The sequence below is a fragment of the Lepidochelys kempii genome, chromosome 8 (genome assembly GCF_965140265.1).
Source record: "Lepidochelys kempii isolate rLepKem1 chromosome 8, rLepKem1.hap2, whole genome shotgun sequence".
Lineage (NCBI taxonomy): Eukaryota > Metazoa > Chordata > Testudines > Cheloniidae > Lepidochelys > Lepidochelys kempii.
Genome location: NC_133263.1, coordinates 95,390,154 through 95,409,177, shown reverse-complemented (window position 1 = coordinate 95,409,177; position 19,024 = coordinate 95,390,154). Strand labels below are relative to the sequence as shown.

General features: G+C 45.7%; 1 protein-coding gene across 1 annotated transcript; it reads right to left on the bottom strand.

Moving 5' to 3' along the window:
- Nucleotides 1–525: 525 nt before the first annotated feature.
- On the bottom strand, nt 526–18,135 carry FAM151A (family with sequence similarity 151 member A). The gene is made up of 10 exons (XM_073357610.1): nt 16,736–18,135; nt 16,052–16,320; nt 13,449–13,640; nt 10,447–10,593; nt 8,657–8,809; nt 8,177–8,336; nt 6,249–6,473; nt 5,165–5,304; nt 3,402–3,545; nt 526–1,968 (listed from the first exon to the last, which is right to left on the bottom strand). Exons 1-10 carry the CDS (start codon nt 16,906–16,908, stop codon nt 1,301–1,303), a joined length of 2,271 nt encoding a protein of 756 aa, XP_073213711.1. The 5' UTR covers nt 16,909–18,135; the 3' UTR covers nt 526–1,300.
- Between the last annotated feature and the right edge of the window lie 889 nt (nt 18,136–19,024).

Sequence of the window (19,024 nt, the reverse complement as noted above, 5' to 3'; positions counted from 1 at the left end):
TGTTCAACTGTGCAACTCAAATATCTGATTAAAATATTAGTCATCCCAGCCAGGCATCTCCTGGATTCGTGGCTGAGTTCTAGATCTCTTCAGGCAGGCTCAAGACTTCTTGCTGCTGACTACAGCCATAGGTGTGTATGGAGAAGTGACAATTAAAGCACACCCAAAAATACACTGTGCCCGCACTCTTGATACATGCGCTTTTCTGAAAGGTACTGGCAGATCCTAGCTGGGAAGAAGAAATATGCCCCTCTCCCCACCACTTCTTTACTTTTGTCGTGGAGGTTGATCACAAACTATACAGCGCCCGTGAAACTGGTGTGGGATCAAGCTGCACGCTGACGAGCTAGAGTCTATGCTTATCTCCTGGGGGTTACCTGAAGCAAACCACTGTAAAGAAAATGTCCCTCCAAGGCGAAAGGGGGAGAAACTGGGCTATGTGGAGAGTTCCACCTTAGCAATAACTAGCCGTAGATAAAAACCCCACAACCAAACTGTGTCCAGAAAACAGGCCTCCAGCTCAAGCAGATGAAATTACATTTATTTAAAACAATTATTTGTCTGACAGCAGCTCCTAGAGATTACACCTACCTGCAGAAAGACAGTCCTTGCCCCCAAGAGTTTACAATCTGCTCAAACGGACAAAAGATAGGAGAGAGGAAATCCCATCTCCATTTTACAGATGGGGAAAACAGAGACACCGAGATTAAGGACTGATTTTTTTTTTTCAAAAGGGCTCGGTACGTTGGGTGCTTAATCTCAAAAATCTAGTCAGAAGTATCCCACTGGGAGCGGTGGGGTTTTGAGCTTCTTTTGATAATCTAGCCCCATCGGATTTGCTCGGGATGACTGTGTGTGTGGTGGTAGAGCCAGGATTTGAGTCCAAGTGCACTGCCTTAACCACAAACCATCCTTCCTTAAAGAGAGAAGCCCGTCCCTTCCGCCCCGCCCCGCCAGTGTGTGAACTACTGAACAGGCTGACACTACAAACCAAAAGGGGATCTGTTTGTTCAAAGCAAAAAGGACAACCAAATAAATTAAACTCTACTTAGAGAATAGTTCTAATGCCCAGTCCCCCAAGTGCAGGAGTCAGTGACAGACCTGCCACTACTGTGATTGCCAGAGTAAGAAGTTGGTTTGAAAACAGTGATCACAGAATATCGGGGTTGGAAGGGACCTCAGGAGGTCATCTAGTCCAACCCCCTGCTCAAAGCAGGACCAATCCCCAATTTTTGCCCCAGATCCCTAAATGGCCCCCTCACAACCCTGGGTTTAGCAGGCCAACGTTCAAACCACTGAGCTATCCCTCCCCGACATCCACCATCAAAGCATTTCTGCATTGTCTTGGTATGTTATAATAGACCCCCTTCTGTGTATGTGTTCGGATAGACCGGAGTCCTGGGAAGCCACCACAGTAGCTACCCTCTGTGTAACTGTGTTGCACAGTGATGGTGTAGCTGGGGGAAATCTCCAACAGCTTTGTAGTTGCCAGCCATGATCTACTCAGTGCCATAGCCTCCAGCTGAAATGACACTTGTTGCCAGACATCCTTACAGAGTGTGAGCATATCTTCTACCAATGGGCCAGTGTAACCAGCAGTTAGCACTTCCCTGGGCCAGCCAGGGGCTATGGTAACATATGGGAAAATGATGTTGATGGCTGTTAAGAATTCTTCACCTTGCATGTATCCTGGTGTCTCAAAGCTTCCAAAGGAGAGAGCCATGCTTATCCAGATGGGGTTCCATAAGAGATTCTGGGCATATAGCTTACTAAGGAGCTCAAGAGTAGGGCGAAGTGCTCCAGGTTCTGTTATGTTCAGGAATATCCCCCAAGGATTGAGATGTCTGTATACTGTAACTAGACACTGTTCCAGGGGGAGGCCTGCTGATGGATACAGTGCAACGGGAATGAGATTTCCACTGGTGCTGTTCTGTAAGGCAATGTCCAAGGCAATCATGCCCCTCTTTTCTGGAGAACAAAGGAAAGGGAGATAGTACATAACAGCCTGAGCCTCAGTGATCCCTTTAACGTAGCGATGTATTTGTTATGTGTAATTAGCACTAAGATTTAAAGGGAGGAAAGGAGCTACACGGCTCCATTATATGTGTTTGGGTAGAAACCATTCAACCGCTAATTTTCATTGGACTATATGATATTTAATATACAACAATGATAGATACTGATTGTCTGTATAATTGATTCAAAGTGTATTCTTAACTGCAGACAACAAGCACTTTCACTGTTCTGTGCATCATCCACCAGTTCCTAGTGTATCTCTCCAGATAGTTAATTGGGGATGGGGAAAATAATTGATTCATATCTGGTAGCATAGTGAGATCCACAGTAGGGTAAGAGGTAACCTTCCACCTTTTGGCCTTTCGACCAGTAGCATTCGGGAATCTTAATCCTGCTTCTAACCTAACCCAGGATTGTTCTTCATATAGATTCTTCATTGCCTGAAACAGCCTGGTTTTATATTACTCCAGCAATGGGTCTTCTCCTACTGCTTTCATAGACTATTTCATAGATAGGGCCCTACCAAATTCACTGACATGAAAAACACGTCAGGACCCGTGAAATCTGGTTTCCCCCCATGAAATCTGGTCTTGTGTGCTTTTACCTTATACTATACAGATTTCATGGGGAGACCAGTGTTTCTCAAATTGGAGGTCCTGACCCAAAAGGGAGTTGCAGGGGAGTCACAATATTGCCACCCTTATTTGTGCGTTGCCTTCAGATCTGGGTGGCCAGAGAGCGGCGGCTGCTGGCCGGGTGCCCAGCTCTGAAGGCAGCGCCCTGCCAGGAGCAGTAAGGTTAGCAGTACTGAACCCCCCCCTACAATAACCTTGTGACACCCCCCCCCAACTCCTTTTTGGGTCAGGATCCCTACAATTACAATACGGTAAAATTTCACATTTAAAAGTATGAAATCATGAAATTTATAATTTAAAAAATCATATGACTGTGAAATTGACGAAAATGGACCATGAATTTGGTAGGGCCCTATTCATAGATCTTAGTGTTGGTACTTTTCTCCTGATAGTCAGTTTAAATGTGCTTTTGCTCAGTTTAATCCCATTTATATCCCCTTGTTTCACCCTGTCTCCTTTCACTGTTCTCATTATTGTGGTGTTTTTTGCAACACGTTCTGCAGGCTTTGTTCTAGGAGATGCATAGACTACTCCTGTCATCCATTCCTAAGCTCTCAATTACCTAACCTGCCTCACTGCTGTCTGTAAATTGGGTTTATAGGCCACCAGAAAGTTCACTGGGACTTACTGACCCTAGTCTGAGAACTAAAGCCTGAGCTGCAACTCTTAGGAACTGCCAAGTCTGTGACAACTTATGAAAACCCCTCCAGTTCTGTTAGATCGGTACATGGGGAAAGATGTGTTACTCACCTTTAAGAATTGACAGTGTTTCCAGCCTGTTCTCATAGTGATCCATCCCATACCACTCTATCCATAGTTCATCGGAGTCTGCTGGGTGAAAGTAATCTAGCAAATTGCCTCCAGGATAATAGAATCTCTTTCTTGTTGAATTCACTGTTGGGTTGAGAGGAGGGGGGAAATGCTGAGTAAAATCATTCCCTTTCAGAGTACCGTGTGCGCTTTTGTCTTTAGGGCTAGGGCTACAGTAGGATACAATGTAGGAGCCATAACTTGCCATCATGACAGCTGTACCAACTATGGTAACAGTTGAGACTGTCGTGTAGACCATATTTACCACTTTGTCATCTGACCCTGCTCAAACTAGATCACAGCCTAGAATTTCACATATACTTAAACACTGCTTAGTCCCTTGACCTAGCTTGAATGTGTTCCCAATAAGCAGCAATTTAGCTAATAGTCTTAAGTAGTACACATGATCATTAAGCTAAGTTGGGTCTCTGGAATAGAGCCAATAAAACCCCATCTTGACTAAGTGGAGTACAGCTGTTTATCCTTCTTGTACCAGAGGGGAAGCAAGTACACTTCTGAGAAAAGGGTGCCTACTAGTTCGGGAGGCGGTAGGGGAAGGTAGAGAGACTCATTGCTCCCAAACTGAAAGGGTCAGCCTCAAATTCTGCCAATCCCATGTGTTGTGCAGAGGGACCTGAGAGCAGAGCTTGGGACCAATACTTCCTGACTGTACAGGATGAGTAACCTGCAAAAGGCAGGGGAGAAAATGGATTATTGTCTCTCTAATGATTCCTTGTTTGTTTCTTCGATGTATAATGGAAACCTTGAATTTACTTTTTAATTCTTCTATTTTAATTTTATGACTTTAGAAATGTAGGTCTTCTCTACCTTGGAAGTACCCAGAGATCTAATGAAATCATGACATCACAAAAGACTAGCTTAGGAGCTATTGAAGGAGGAATACATTTTTTTTTTAGCCCAGACTGTTTAAAACTCTGGGAATTTGTTTTGGTTAACACCTACTTAACTCTAATGGGTAATGGATGCTCGGGAGAAAGGATGTCTTTGTTCTAGATTCAACACCTGTGCCTTTTCAGTCAGTGTGTGCCATCAGTCAGCTATCCTTTATGGCCCCAACAAGTCTTCCAGCAACACTAACTGGAAACCAGACTTACGATATCTTCGAGGTAAAACAACTAGCAGAAGAAACCTTTAAACAATCTTTCAGGCCTCCTGTGTATCAAAAAAGGGGAAAAAAGAGCACAACCCCTTTCTTTAAAACAAAGAAACTTTGTTACAGGTCCCAGAGCAAGTGCCTATTTACAGTATATAGCACCCTCACTGCATAAGTGCACATCAAAATATAGCCAGGACATTTTTTCTGCCTTTCATAATTGTTTTTTCAAGTGGGCTCAAGTTAGCTGCTAGCGAAGGCGCACTTGGACGGTCTCACCACCGTGGGTCTGAGCCCCTTTGAAATTAGTGTAGCTTTAGGAGGCAGTGTGGCCTTGGGGACAGGACAATGGAAGGGGAGTCAGTAGCCCTGGCTTCTATTCCCAGCTCTGCCACTGAGCTGCTGTCACCTTACACAAGTCACTTCACCTCTCTGAGCCTCAGTTTCTTCTCACACCCTTTGTCTTGTCTATTTAGATAAGCTTTTTTGGAGCGGGGACTGTCTCCTCCTATGTGTATGTACAGCACCTAGCACAGTGGGGTCCCAATCTCATTTGGTGCCTCTGGGTGCTACTGTAATACAAACATACATGCTGCTTCCTTGAACTGAGACAGAACAGGATTGTAAATGTCGTAATAGATTTGTTCAGGACGGCTATTATCCCGGATGAACAGGAGATCTTCCACTGTGATTGGATCCATCTTCCCCTGCCACAGAGTCAGGCTATACCTGTGGAGAAGAGAGAGCATTGAGCTGGCCTGGGATTCTCGCAGGTTCTCTGGCTGGCTTTTCAATAGTTGGAGGTACAGTTGTCTAATTAGCCATTGCTAGTTTGGTCCCTTTCAAATGGAAGTTTTTAGTTCTGAAAATAAGTGATGCTCTGTAGGATTAGGGATCTGGAAAGATGACACTGTCCAGCACCCTGAGCAGCTCTCTTTTAATGAGAGACACTGTAGAAGGGTTGTTTATTTGCAAGTGTCTGACTATAGAAAGGTTTCTGTGACATGGGAATAATTTGTACTTAGCGGCCCGACCACTTGGAGCTGCAGTGTAGGCAAGGTGCTGGTGGCCGGTACTGTTCTTTAAGTCAGTGGTTCTCAACTAGGGGTATGTGGACCCTTGGGGGTACTCAGAGGTCTTCTAGGGCATACTCAACTCATCTAGATCAGTGTTTCTCAACCTGGGGCTTGCCACCCCAAGGGTGGTCATGGGATGGGTTTAGGGGGGTCACAGATGCAGGGCTGGCATTAGGAGGTGGCAAGCAAGGCAATTGGCCGGGGACCCATGCCATAGGGTCCCCCCACGAAACTTAGTTACATGCTCCAGCCCTGGACGGCAGGGCTTGGGCTTCAGACCCGGCTCACCAGTGGAAAAACAGGCTCAAGCATCACAGGGAAATGGAAGTACAATACTTATATTCCAATGGATTTATTTTATAATTCTATGGTCAAAATGAGAAAGTCAGTAATCGTGGGCTGTGACACACTCTTGAATTTTATTTCTGACTTTGTTGGCAAGTAGTTATTGAGTGAGGTGATACTGGGGGTACTCAAGACAAATCAGACTCCTGAAAGGGGTCCAGTCATCTGGAAAAGTTGAGAACCACTGGTTTAAGTGGTTTAGTTAATCCTGCTCAAAGGACTAAAGATGAACTTGTGTGGTTAACTCCTTACCTATCCGACTGAGCCAGCAGCCAGCTGAAATGGGGCCAAGCCAATCTCAACAGGACGGCCCTGGCAGGGAAGGTGACCCTTTGGGGCAGCGTCCCCGCAATGCTGTGCATCTCTTGAATCATTTTCTGAGTGTAGGTTTTGTTGGGGAACAGAAATGAATAGAGGGTCGTCCACCCTAGAGAGAGTGTGCAGTTTGGGTACTTCTCCTGGACGAGTGAGAGGAATCTAAAGGAACCACGTACAGAGCAACAGTTACTGTTAAGACCTGCGAGCAAGAAGCCAGTAAACAACAACTTTATTAAACCTACAAACTTGTGAACAACACACCAGATGGCACTCCTTTTATATCTACTGTACTACACACACTGATTTTTATGGGCAACTCTCGGAACCCTTCCAACGGCAAGAACCCGCCCCCCCCCCTTGGGAAACAGGTGAGAGTCTGGGCAGACCACAGTAGAAACTCATCACAGTGATGCATATTGACTGGGAAATTTGCTGTGGACAGGTAGGTTTTATTGTAGCTCAACGCTAACCCATTAGACCCTTGGCTTGCTCCTCATATGAAGGAGAACTGGCCTCTCTATTGATTCACATAGGACTGCAAATGGTGCTGAGTGAAAATACCTGTCTGGTGACAGAATCCTGAATAAAAAGAGGAACTTTACCCCAGTCCATGCTCGGATTGCCATGTATTTTGAGCAATGCAGTAAAAGATGTAGTAATTTGGAAAAACTGTACAAAAATATAGAGTCTAGGTGTTGGTGAACCTCAGAAAGTTTGGACTTTGGGCTGGGCTATCCATTCCAGCTAATTTTTTTTTTTTTTTTTTTAAAGACTGTGGCGTTTTGAAATCCTGGGTTAAAATGCCAGAGGTTGATTTAACAATTGTATAGAAAATAGAAACTCTGTAGGTTTTTAGAGTAATTTCTGTAGAACCCCATTGGTTTGATTCCTATTAAGCTGTACAGGATTTTTTTTCCTTACGAGAGGAAAAAGTTCAGAGCGGAGTTTAAAAGTCCATTCTGTTGCTCCTACTTTAACTCCCTTTCCGGTGGTGTGTGTGTGTGTTCCAAAATAGTCCGAGATAAATTTGGGATGGAAACCCCAGATTTTCAGTGTTAACTCTGTAACTCCTGGCTTTTTTGTGGGCTTAAAGATGTAGCTTTTAATTTTTTAAATAGTCTGAGAGCTCCTATTAATAACAGTATGTGCCCTGAGAAATTTGAGCAGATCACTTTAAACCAACAGAGTTCAAAAATCAGTTTCTCCTTTTATTTACCATAGAGGAGAATGGGAGCAGGAGACCTCCAAGATACAACTCTCATGAGTCACCGTGGTGGTGTCCCCAGATCAGAATTTATAAATTTTCAAGGGTTTAGATTTTTTGATGAAAAGTCAAAATTCTCCATGGGAAGCTGTTTTAGTTTAAAAACACAATTTTCTGTCAAACAGTTTCAATGGAAAATTTTTGCATAGCCCTGGCTAACAGTGTTACCAGCTGTTACAGGGTAACCAAGGATTATTAAACTCAAGACTCCAGCAGGCAACTGGAGGAGGGAGTGATTTCTGGAATCTAAATATGTTCTCCGGGGGCTTGATCCAAAGCCTATTGAAAGTCCCCCACGCACGTGAATAGCCACTGGATTAGGCACTCAGTGACCTGGGATCTTAAATGGTTGGTTGTCGTCTTCTTCTTTCCTATATAAACTTTTTTTTGCCCATCTTTGTCAGCTCTTTAACCAAACTTCATTCTTGGCGCTTCTTGGGGTCACAGATTTCTTACTGCAGTAGAGGACTGTTGCTAGTGTATAACAGCGTATTTTGTTCCAAAGCTATGGAAGTGGTCAGTACATCCTGGGATATAAGTAACTGAAAAGTGCAAAATAAGCCATGAAAGTGATTTAAGAAAAATGCATTTTACTCACAAACTTGCGTTAATTGCAATGTTTATGGGGACATTGGGACCCATTAGAATATCTGCGTTCAACCACAGAGGTCTATTGAGCTTCACTTCCGAGGATTTCTTTAGTAAAATATTCAGAGATGGGCCAACTGCCTTGATGCTTTTGAAATCCAGCTTGATACCTGTCCAAGAAAGAATCCATTGAGAAATTCCATTTGTATTTGATAATAGCAGCTGGCCAATTATGCACAAATGTAAATAGGAGGCCTGTTTCTACAGCACCACAGGGTCCTGGTCCAGGACTAGGGCTCCTTGGCACTATGGTTGTACAAATAATTGATGATGATATCTTTAACATTGCCTATTGCTAGTCCCCAGCACTGCCCCATCGTTCCCTGCCAAATGGGGTGTGAAGAGCATGCTTCTGAATTCCGTATGTTCATAGACCACTCAGGGCAAAGGGTTACATCAGCTTGTTTAAAGGCATAGCACTTTAGATTACCTTTGCTAGATGAGTTAAGGACGACATCCAGCCATTCCTGAAGAGTGTTGTCACTGTAAGTAGCGGGGGGATGGGCCATGATGGGCTTGTCGGTCTCATTAGGAGTGTTATGTCCTTCTATGTTGACATCTGCTTCCAGGATCATAACATCACCTGTGTGCGCAATGAATTCACAGTATGAATCCTTGACTGGAGTCTGTGTATGTAAATTACACCCTCCACACTTGTCAGTGTCTTCACAACATATGAAGGCAGCTCCCTATGGGCTCAATCCTGCAAGGTGCTGCACACTCTGTTCACTACCCAGCAAAGCATTTAAGCGTGTGCATAGTCATACTGAAGTTGATGAATTACTCAGGTGCTTAAAGTTAAGCATGTGCTTAAGTGCTTTGCTAGATAGGGGCCACAATGCTCAGCTCTTGGAGGCTCAAGCCCTGTGTCTCTCACAGATACATATGTGATGTTTCCTGCCTCTGCTAGACCAAGGAGCCGCAATGTCTTTCTTTAAGTGGGATGGTCACCTATAAGGCAGCCAGCAGCTTCACCAGTTCCAGGATAATAGTTTCTGCTCTGATCATAAATATGGCCAGGGAAAGGAGGAGCCCCTATGGTCCATTAAATGATTAGAGAGATGATAACAAAAGGCCTGATCCAATGCCCCTTAAAGTCAATGGGAGTCTTTCCATTAATTTAACTGGGCTTCAGATCAGGCCACAAATCCCCCCTCTCTTCCAGCTGTAAGTAGTCCCTGGCCATTCCAGGTGAGTGATACCAGACTGGAAAGTTTCAGTTTTTCTTTCTGGAATGGTTCCAGATGCTCTGTGATGAACCTGAGTTAGCGGATAAACCCCTAATCTGTGATTTATCTCTCAAGGTTGGAAAAAGCTGATTTTTTTGGTACTGTCTTGCATCACGACGGAGCTTTCTGTACTTTCCTCTTGTACGTTATCACCACAAGATAAAACTGCTTCAGGTGCATGTGGCACGAAACATTCAACTTTTACAGACTAGCTTTATCTCATGAAGCTATAAGCAAGCCCGGCTGATCACTTCAGGTCAGCCCTCCTTTCAGCATATCCGGGATTTCTGCTGCTTGACTCAGTGTGTGGAATGATGTTCTCATCTGAACACTAAACTTGAGCAGCCCTCTTCTCTTCCTTAAGTATTCTACTTTTTACTATTACAAAGCCCAGTTTCAATCCATTTAGTTTTATCTTAAATGTGGGATAAGCCCCTCAGCATTGTCTTCTGGGTAGGAAATATCTTTTTTGCCCCAATCAGATAAATTGATAAATGAATCACTCAACAAATGCTCAGTTGCCACTATTTTGATCAAATCATTCCAACATTGAATATTCTCAGTGTTTGCCGGAGCTCCCTACGTTGCGTGCTGGCAACTAACTCTCCTGAGTGAAATCCTGGCCCCACTGAAGTCAACCAGGAGTTTTGCTATTGACATCAGTGGAACCAGGATTTGACCCTATGGCTTTCTAATATCATGTAATTAGAAACAAAAAGGACAGGGACCTAGGATTTGCCAGACTGGGCGAGACCACTGAATCACGTAGTCTGGCATCCTGCTTTTGGCCATGCTTCAAAGGAAGGAAAACTCCCCACTAAATATGTAGTCAATTGTTCAGTGCTGTACCCAGTGAGAAAGGGGGGGAAAAATTCCTTTCTGCATCCTGCAGATGATCTGATTACACCCTGAAGTGTGAGACCCTGCTCCCCTTGCTATCTTAGCTTTCCTAGCTACACAGGTTATTACAGATGGAAAAAATATATTTTACTCTTCAAGGCATCTGCCAGCTCGCTCTTTTTGTTTGCAGAATGGTACCAGGTGACCAGCAATCCATCCTTCCTGTCAATGCTCCCCAGATTTAGCAGGTATTCTAACAGGTCTCCGTCTGTCTCAAAGGCTGGTTTGGGTGCAGAGTCTGAAATACCAAGGAAGATTCGAAATAAGTAATTTTTAGGGCTGTTGATTAATTGCAGTTAACGGACGTGATTAAAAAAAAATCAATCGCAATTAAAAAAAATTGTAATTAATCCCACTTCTAAACAATAGAATACCAATTGACATTTATTTTTGGATGTTTTTCTACATTTTCAATTATATTGATTTCAATTGCAACACAATACAAAGTGTACAGTGCTCACTTTGTATTATTTTTATTACAAATATTTGCACTGTGAAAATAAAAGAAATAGTGTTTTTCAATTCACCTCATACAAGTACCATAATGCAATCTCTTTATCATGAAAGTGCAATTTACAAATGTAGATTTTTTTTGTTACATAACTGCACTCAAAATCAAAACAATGTAAAACTTTAGAGCCTGCAAGTCCACTTAGTCTTACTTCTTGTTCAGCCAATTGCTAAGACAAACAAGTTTGTTTACATTTACAGGAGATAATGCTGCCCACTTCTTATTTATAATCTCACCTGAAAGTGAGAACGGGCATTCGCATGGCACTTTTGTAGCCAGCATTGCAAGGTATTTACGTTCCAGATATGCTAAACATTCTTATGTCCCTTTGAGCTTCAGCCACCATTCCAGAGGACATGCTTCCATGGTGGTGATGATTGTTTAAAAAAAAAAAAAAAGTGTTAATTAAATTTGTGACTGAACTCCTTGTGGGGGAGAATTGTATGTCTCCTTCTTTGTTTTACCCGCATTCTGCCATATATTTCATGTTATGACAGTCTTGGATGATGACCCAGCATATATTGTTCATTTTAAAAACACTTTCACAGTAGATCTGACAAAGCGCAAAGAAGGTATCAATGTGAGAGTTCTAAGGATAGCTACAGCACTTGACCCAAGGTTTAAGAATCTGAAGTGCCTTCCAAAATCTGAGAGGGATGACGTGTGGTGCATGCTTTCAGAAGTCTTAAAAGAACACCACTCCGATGTGGAAACTACAGAACCCGAACAACCAAAAAAGAAAATCAACCTTCTGCTGGTGGCATCTGACTCAGATGATGAAAATGAACATACGTTGCTCCACTCCGCTTTGGCTTGTTATCGAGCAGAACCCGCCATCAGCATGGATGCATGTCCCCTGGAATGGTGGTTGAAGCATGAAGGGACATATGACTCTTTAGTGCAGCTGTCACATAAATATCTTGCGATGCCCGCTACAGCAGTGCCATGTAAATGCCTGTTCTCACTTTCAGGTGATATTGTGAACAAGAAGCGGGTAGCATTATCTCCTACAAATGTAAACAAACTTGTTTTCGAGTGATTGGCTGAACAAGAAGTAGAACTGAGTGGACTTTTACATTATTTAATTTTTAATGCAGTTATTTTTTGTACATAATTCTGCATTTGTAAGTTCAACTTTCATGATAAAGAGATTGTGTAACCCACACACCGCCTCAGTGTGGTGTCCTGTCCCATCCACACGCACTTAAAGAGAGATATAAATGAGTCTGCTCTACAGCCTTCGCTAACAGGCAGTTGGCTTTTAGCTCATGCGGTAGAGACTCAAGCATTTAGCTCCTGAGGTTCCCCGCTTCAATCCTGCCCGTCGCCGACCGGCCTCTGTCGGCGTTCCAAGAGCATTACTGTGGTGGTGTTAGGTGAAATGAAAAATACTGTTTCTTGTTTTACAGTGCAAATATTTGTAATCAAAAATAAGTATCAAGTGAGCAGTGTACACTTTGCATTCTGTGTTGTAACTGAAATCAGCATATTTGAAAATGTAGAAAACATCCCAAAATATTTAAATAAATGGTATTCTATTCTTGTTTTAAAAAGTGCAATTAATCGTGCGATTTAATTGCAATTAATTTTGGGAACCAAATGGGAAACTAACCCAAGCAATAGCTGGGTTTTGAAGAGTGGGACCTGAAGGGAAGTAATAGGAGAACTGCCTGACTGCTCCCAAATGTTTATGGCCACACAGAAGAAACAGTACTACAGACTATGTCCTATCATTTTGCGGATTTCAGTGGAAAGCGGCAGCACAACGGGGGTGGGGAAAGGGTTACACCTGTTGCCTAAGCAGACTTTTTGGCTGGGTCACAATGGAGTTAGTGCCAAGAGTGACTGTAAATTGTGAGGAACCGTCCTGTGACTCCTAGTTCTTACTGCAGGTGCGAACGCAGTGAGCGTCTTAGCACAGATGAACATGAACGGGGCTGGTCAGCTGACCATGCATTTTTGATCTCCTTATGCATAACAATGTAGACACTGATCCCTGCAAGGGCAGTGGTTAAAAATCTAATTAAAAAACGCCTTGCTCTGTATAGTCTCCCAGTTCTAAACATTATGTCAGTAACAGACTGTTACAACTCAGGCACACAAACAAAATATAAATCCCCTCTCCAGGCTGACAAATTGTATATTAAGTTTAGCTTAATGCAGTTTGAAAGGACAGCTCTCCCATCTATAAAGTCAGTGTTTACACAACCTTGGGATGGCATTTATATTATCATTGCAGTGTCACTTCTGGGGAAGCTCTCCTTACATATCCTTTCTGCAGACAGACTCCAGGTACCCCATTTATTTTTAACAAATGAAGCCTGTTCCTCCACAATGAATGGTGTAAGATATTCTCCCTGATCCACAAAGCTATCACACAATCATCATTACATCTATCACACCTTAGTGTCTTCTCTTTCTCCCCCCCCCCCACTCCCCTTTCAGCACAGCGGGCTCCCATTCAGTTTGTTTCTGCTTCTTTTTCCTGTGCAAATAATTTAGCCACTTGCCCCAAATGCACCCTTGGGAGCCAATCAGCCAGAATCTAAGGTCAAGAAGCATTTACCGGTTTGGCTTTGTACCTTGGGGGGGATTCCTGTTAATGGTCAGACACACAGCCGGAGCGATGCAGGTAGAAATCACCGCCACAACGCAGACCCCAATCACTGTAGCTCCTGTCACTCCAATGGAAGGACACCTTCTCTGACTGGAAACCATGGCAGTCCTCTGGGTGCACCCACTCTTAGGCAGCTGAGTTGTGAAATTCCAGCTTCCTTCAAAAGAAAACTGAGCGTAGGAGAGCCGGCTGGCTGAGGCTGGGGACTTTTGTAACGATTAAACTTGCCGAAGGCTGACACTGCCTAAATCTCAAACACGCTCCAAAGACAGGAGCCGATACATACGTTGGCCTGATTTTTGGACAGCTTCTTTCTAACAGCTCTGCCTTGGAGGGCTCCACATCTACCACCCAGCACTGCCTTTGGGGACCGTACCACAGGGAGGCCTTTATGGAACTGCCTTTACGTAGGCGTCAGCCCCTCCTTCCTTCAGCTGTCATGTAGGCACGGCTGGATTTTAAGGGCCAAGTTCCATTCCCTCGCTCTCTCTAAGGAAAGAGTCTCTCCCTCCCTCTGGGAGCTGATCTGTTAATGTCACGCCTTCAGTTTCCTGAGCCAGCACCAGACAAGTGCTCAACTAAGGTTACTTTGGGAGAATGCTAGGACGTGGCCAGTGCAGGCTGAGAACAGGGCACCTGCGGGTTTGAAAAGAACAAGTATAAAGCCACGTGGCTGGGATCCCTGCCTGACGGCATTGAGACTAATGCAGCCAGTCACTACAGTAACCTGAACAGCTTAGCTTAAGGTTACAGTTTGAAACACACAGAAATCAGGAACAGCAAACATTCACAGGAACCTCATCTCACCACACTGCACACAGCAGTGTCAATTTTGACCTCAGATACTTCTGTGAAAACCTCACTGAAGTTAATCAGATGTGCGTTTTCCCCTCAGGGCAGGATGGGGCCCACAGCCCACCGATGTTGGCCCATGTAAGTCCACTGATGTCAGGTGGAGCTGGGTCGATTTTCACTGGCTGAGGAACTGGCCAGTTATATTTAACAGTGTAACTAGGAACCTACCCTACACCCTGCATGCAATGGTGCGAGTTAATCCCTCTGTGAGAACCTTATTCTTGATTTAAAAACCAAAGAACTACACCAGACTGACGGTTGCAAACCTCTGAGTAACTAACCCACCGCTACAAATGTAATCCCCGTATCTGTATGAGGTGCGGACAGGAGATGGGGACTTCACAGGCTTTGGACAGTCCCCAAGTTTCTGTTTTCTGGGCTAGTTTCCCGGTGCTGCTGGTAGGCCCCCGACGCTGCCCCTGCTTGGTGTGCTGAAGATTCACGCTGCTTGGCGGTGCCTCCCGTGAGACACGGGGTTAACCACACTAAGGCCATGGCTACCACGCAAGACCTCACAAATAATTCAAACTCACACACGCAAACAAATTTTAAAACAATAACTAAAAACTTTATGTAAGGATTTGATTAAAGAGACCTGGACAATGCAAATATTAAATGATTAAAATGCTTAGAGAGATTTAATAATGCTGTTTAATTACTAAAGGCTACACTGATACGAAGTCAGGTGATCACACATCTCCCCAGTGCTCCTAAACAGTAGAGTCTCCCCGCTCTCTGTTCCCATGGCTCAGGTACCTGGGTGTTGCACATAGAGACATGTTGCAGGCCTGTAAGGAGATGGTGTTAGAAACACACTTCACTACACTGGGAACTGGCAATGCAGGGCTTGACGATTCAGGTAGCTGAAAGCCCTTTTGCACATGCAATGTGCATTAATGGTGAGACATTAAACCCTACCTATCTAACTCTAACACAGGGGACTCACTCAGGGTCCTTTTCTGGCTGAGCACGCAGGAGACTCATGCAGGCAAGCAGGTCCTCCCTGGGGATTGCTGGAGAGGGATTAACTGCCCACTCCCTCCTGGAACAGTTTTTAAAGCTTGGAACCCCTGGGTTCAGTTGTAGTTAGGTCTCTGGAGCCCAAATCCCAGCTCTGGTGTGGGCTGGCTGCAGATGCTGGCAGGAGGAGAACTAGACTGTCTCGGCCTTTTGCAGGCAGGCTAGGGGAAGGAGGAGCAGATTGTCTTCTCCTGAGGCTTTTCTGTAGGCCGAGGTTACAGACTGGCCAGTTGCTGGGCCTGGAAGTGCTGTCGAGGGAGGAGGTGACTGGGGGGTTGCATCCCCCTCCTGCTACCTGGGATGTCAACAGTGTAGGACTCTTGTTGGGGACCCCATGGAGGCCTAAAAGGTGAGTTTCTTCTCTTGGGGCACAGCCCCCTCACTAAGAGGGTGTGTGTGTGTGTGTGTGTTTGGGGGGGGGGGGTGTTACATCCTTAATCTTGATGCCGCCATCAAGACTTAGACTCTAACTGTTCAAAAGTCCAAAGTGTCCAATGTCCAAAACTGCAAGGTCTGCAAGTCACTTATCTAAACAGTGCTATCTGGTTACACATAATTCCTGCTTAACCACATCATAACGTTTATCTTCTACTTTATATAGTATGAACCTTCACAGGGAACACACGAGACAGCATCTGACAAAATTAGCCAGAGCTGATATGAACCTTTGCACCACACTCAACAGAAACTCACCAGGCACTGCAGGGGAATCGTAGGTGAGATGGCACACAGGCTTTATCAGTCTCTGAGGCCTTGCTTCCTCTGAAAATCCTTCTTCTGTGTTTGCTGTAGTCTTCACGACTTTAGGGGTAAAGTCAGGTGGTTGTGTGACTTGAGGAACTGTGCTAGCATCTGTAATCTCACTTTCTTGTGCTCTACGTTCTTCTACCGTGCCTTTCTGTTGGAGCTGCGCTCCAGGACCGGGTACGGTGACCGCTTTCTCTGCAGCAGAAGAAGGGTGCCTGTCAAATATAGGGGTGTCAAAAAGCATTGGTGATGGATAAACACACTGTGTCTCATCATCTGAGGCTGACTTGCACTCTTCCTCTAGAGGAGCAAGATTACTTCCTTCAGATGACTTGGGTTCCTGATTTCTAGTCACTGGGTGAATCACAGGGGGTTTCACTATGGGTGCTTCAAGAAAACGAACTAACTATCCTATTGGCAGAAGCTGGTTTCTGTGCAAAACTTTTATGTTGCTTGGTCCACTTTCTCACTTCAAGTGGTACACTGGAATGTCTGGTAGCTTTTGACCTATGATGTACGGGTCAGACCTCCAATGGCTGCTGAAACTGGGCTCCCCAGGGATACTGAGATTTTTGTACGAGTCCATGGTCTTCAGGTAGCAAATCCTATTCAATTATTTGTCTGTCGTACCTGTACTTATTACTGGAGTTCTCTTTCTCTGCAGCATTCCTTGGTAACTTGTAGGCAGCACTCAGTTGTTCTTTAAGCTGTGTTACATATTGCATGTAGACTTCTTGACTGGCGCCATCTGGAGATACTCCAAAGCACATATCCACAGGCAGACGAGCTTCCCTACCAAGCATTAGGTAGTCGGGTGAGAATCTGGTAGACTCATTCTCGGTGAAGTTGTAAGTATGCACAAGATGACTTATGTGCTGACTCCGATGGGGCTTTTGAGCAGGATCAAGCTCCTGCTGACGGTCACCCTGCAGAAGCTACGGCACGGAGTGGGAGTTCTTAACACCTGCCACCTGCAGCAATTTCCTTCATTAAACTACTCTTGAAGTCTCTGCCTTGGCCAGACGGTATTCGTGCAGGCAGGCCATAATAATGGAAATGCTGTTCCCAGAGTACCTTTGCCATGTTGGTCCTTAGTCAGGAAAACTTGTGCCTAGTGAGTGAAGTGTTCCGTGATGATCAATACATTGGTGGTGTTGCTCTGATTCAAGAGATAAAAAGTCCACAAAGACCAGATCCATGAGCCCTTTACTTGTGCTGGGAACTAACTCAGCTGAGTGTTTGGGCGATGTCTTCCTGGCAATGCAGAGAACAGCTTTTGGAGTATTGTTCAACGTCCCGTGCAGAGTCTGGTTCTCACAAAGTCTGTAGTTCTGTAGGGTGTGGGCTCTGGGGTGGGGCTGAGGATGAGGGCTTGGGGTGCAGGAGGGGGTTCCGGGCTGGGGCAGGGGGTTGGGGAGCAGGAGGGGATGTGGGCTCAGGGCTGGGGCAGTGGGCTGGGGTGCGGACTCTGGGAGGGAGTTAGGGTGTAGGAGGGGTTCCATCCTGGGGCAGAGGTTTGGGGTGCGGTGGGGGGGGGTGGGCTCCCAGTCAGCAGCGTTTACCTTAGGTGGCTCCTGGTCGGCGATGCAGCAGGTAAGGCGAGCTCCCTGCCTGCCTGCCATGGCTCCGCGCTGCTCCTGGAAGTGACTGCCATGTCCGGCCCGTAGGCGGAGGGGCCAGGGGGCTCTGTGTGGTGCCTCTGTCCTCAGGCGCCACCCCCGCAGCTCCCATTGGCCCAGCTGCAGAGCCAGCACGGAGGGGGCGGGGGCAGTGAGTGGAGAGTCCCTGATTGCCCCTCTGCCTAGAGGCCGCAGGGACATGTCACTACTTCCAGGAGCTGCGCGGAGCCAGGGCAGGCAGGAAGCCTGCCTTAGCCCTGCTGCGCCGCTGATCGGACTTTCAACAGCCTGGTCAGCAGCGCTGAGCAGAGCCGCCCGAGTCCCTTTTCGACCGGCCATTCTGGTTGAAAACCAGATGCTTGGCAACCCTAACCTGGCACCGCAAACATGGTGCCCTCCTCCCCTCGCACGTCCCCGGCACCACGGACGCAGTGCCCTCCTCCCCTCGCACGTCCCCGGCACTGCGGACGCAGTGCCCTCCTCCCCTTGCATGTCCCCAGCACTACACCCACTCACTGCAACTTTTAACTCTGCCCAACATTCACCAGTAGCCCAGTTGTCATATGTAATTAGATTTCAGGCTTATTCAAACTCCACACCAAAGGGCTCCCAGCCAAGGCTGTAGGCATCCTTGACATACATTAAGACACAAGACTGTAGGAGATAGACAATAAAAGTTCACCAGAGTGGTAGCATTTCTTCCTCCCACCCTACTACACAGCATTTGTGCACCAGTCTTGTGATACGTAGCCCTTTTAAAAAGCCCCATGGCGCTTTTCCACTAGACAGAAAGGCCACCTTCCAGTGATGCCCATCCAAGCACGTGGGCTATGCAACATGCCCAGACAGTCAGCAGAATCAGGCTATTTCAGGCCTTGGGAGGCAGCGTAGCCCAAAGGAAATGGGCCCTATGACAAATGCTCTGCCAGCAGGTCCTTCCAAAGAGTGGCTAATTCAAGATCCTCTGCCAATCACAGCGGTGGCGGTATGGCCTGGGGAGAAGCAGTCTCTTAAGCAAGCAGGTCCCAAGCTGTTTAGGGCCTTAGGCCAAAACTCCACCTAGAACTCAATATGCTACGAGCGCAGACCCAGAACACGGGTTACATCTACTGCTACCAGGCGGTATTGCTTCACGAGCAGGCTGCCATACTTTGCATCAGCTTATGTGGTGGATAGGTTTAAGCTGTGGTCCTCCATGCAGAGTGCATTGCAGTGATCCAGCCTCCAGGTGACAGACATTTGGCCCACAACAGCAATGAGCTGAGGACTTCAGTAGCTCAGACATAGGTCAAGGGATTGT

What these genes read in the sequence shown, in the direction of transcription:
- FAM151A (XM_073357610.1), bottom strand. Translation starts at nt 16,908, where the DNA reads ATGCTTGGTAGGGAAGCTCGTCTGCCTGTGGATATGTGCTTTGGAGTA. An exon ending in GCTGGCAGATGCCTTGAAGA is followed by an intron (nt 8,810 to 10,446) that starts GTAAAATATATT and finishes TTGCGCACACAG; the next exon opens with GTGATGTTATGATCCTGGAA. An exon ending in CCTTAACTCATCTAGCAAAG is followed by an intron (nt 8,337 to 8,656) that starts GTAATCTAAAGT and finishes TTTCTTGGACAG; the next exon opens with GTATCAAGCTGGATTTCAAA.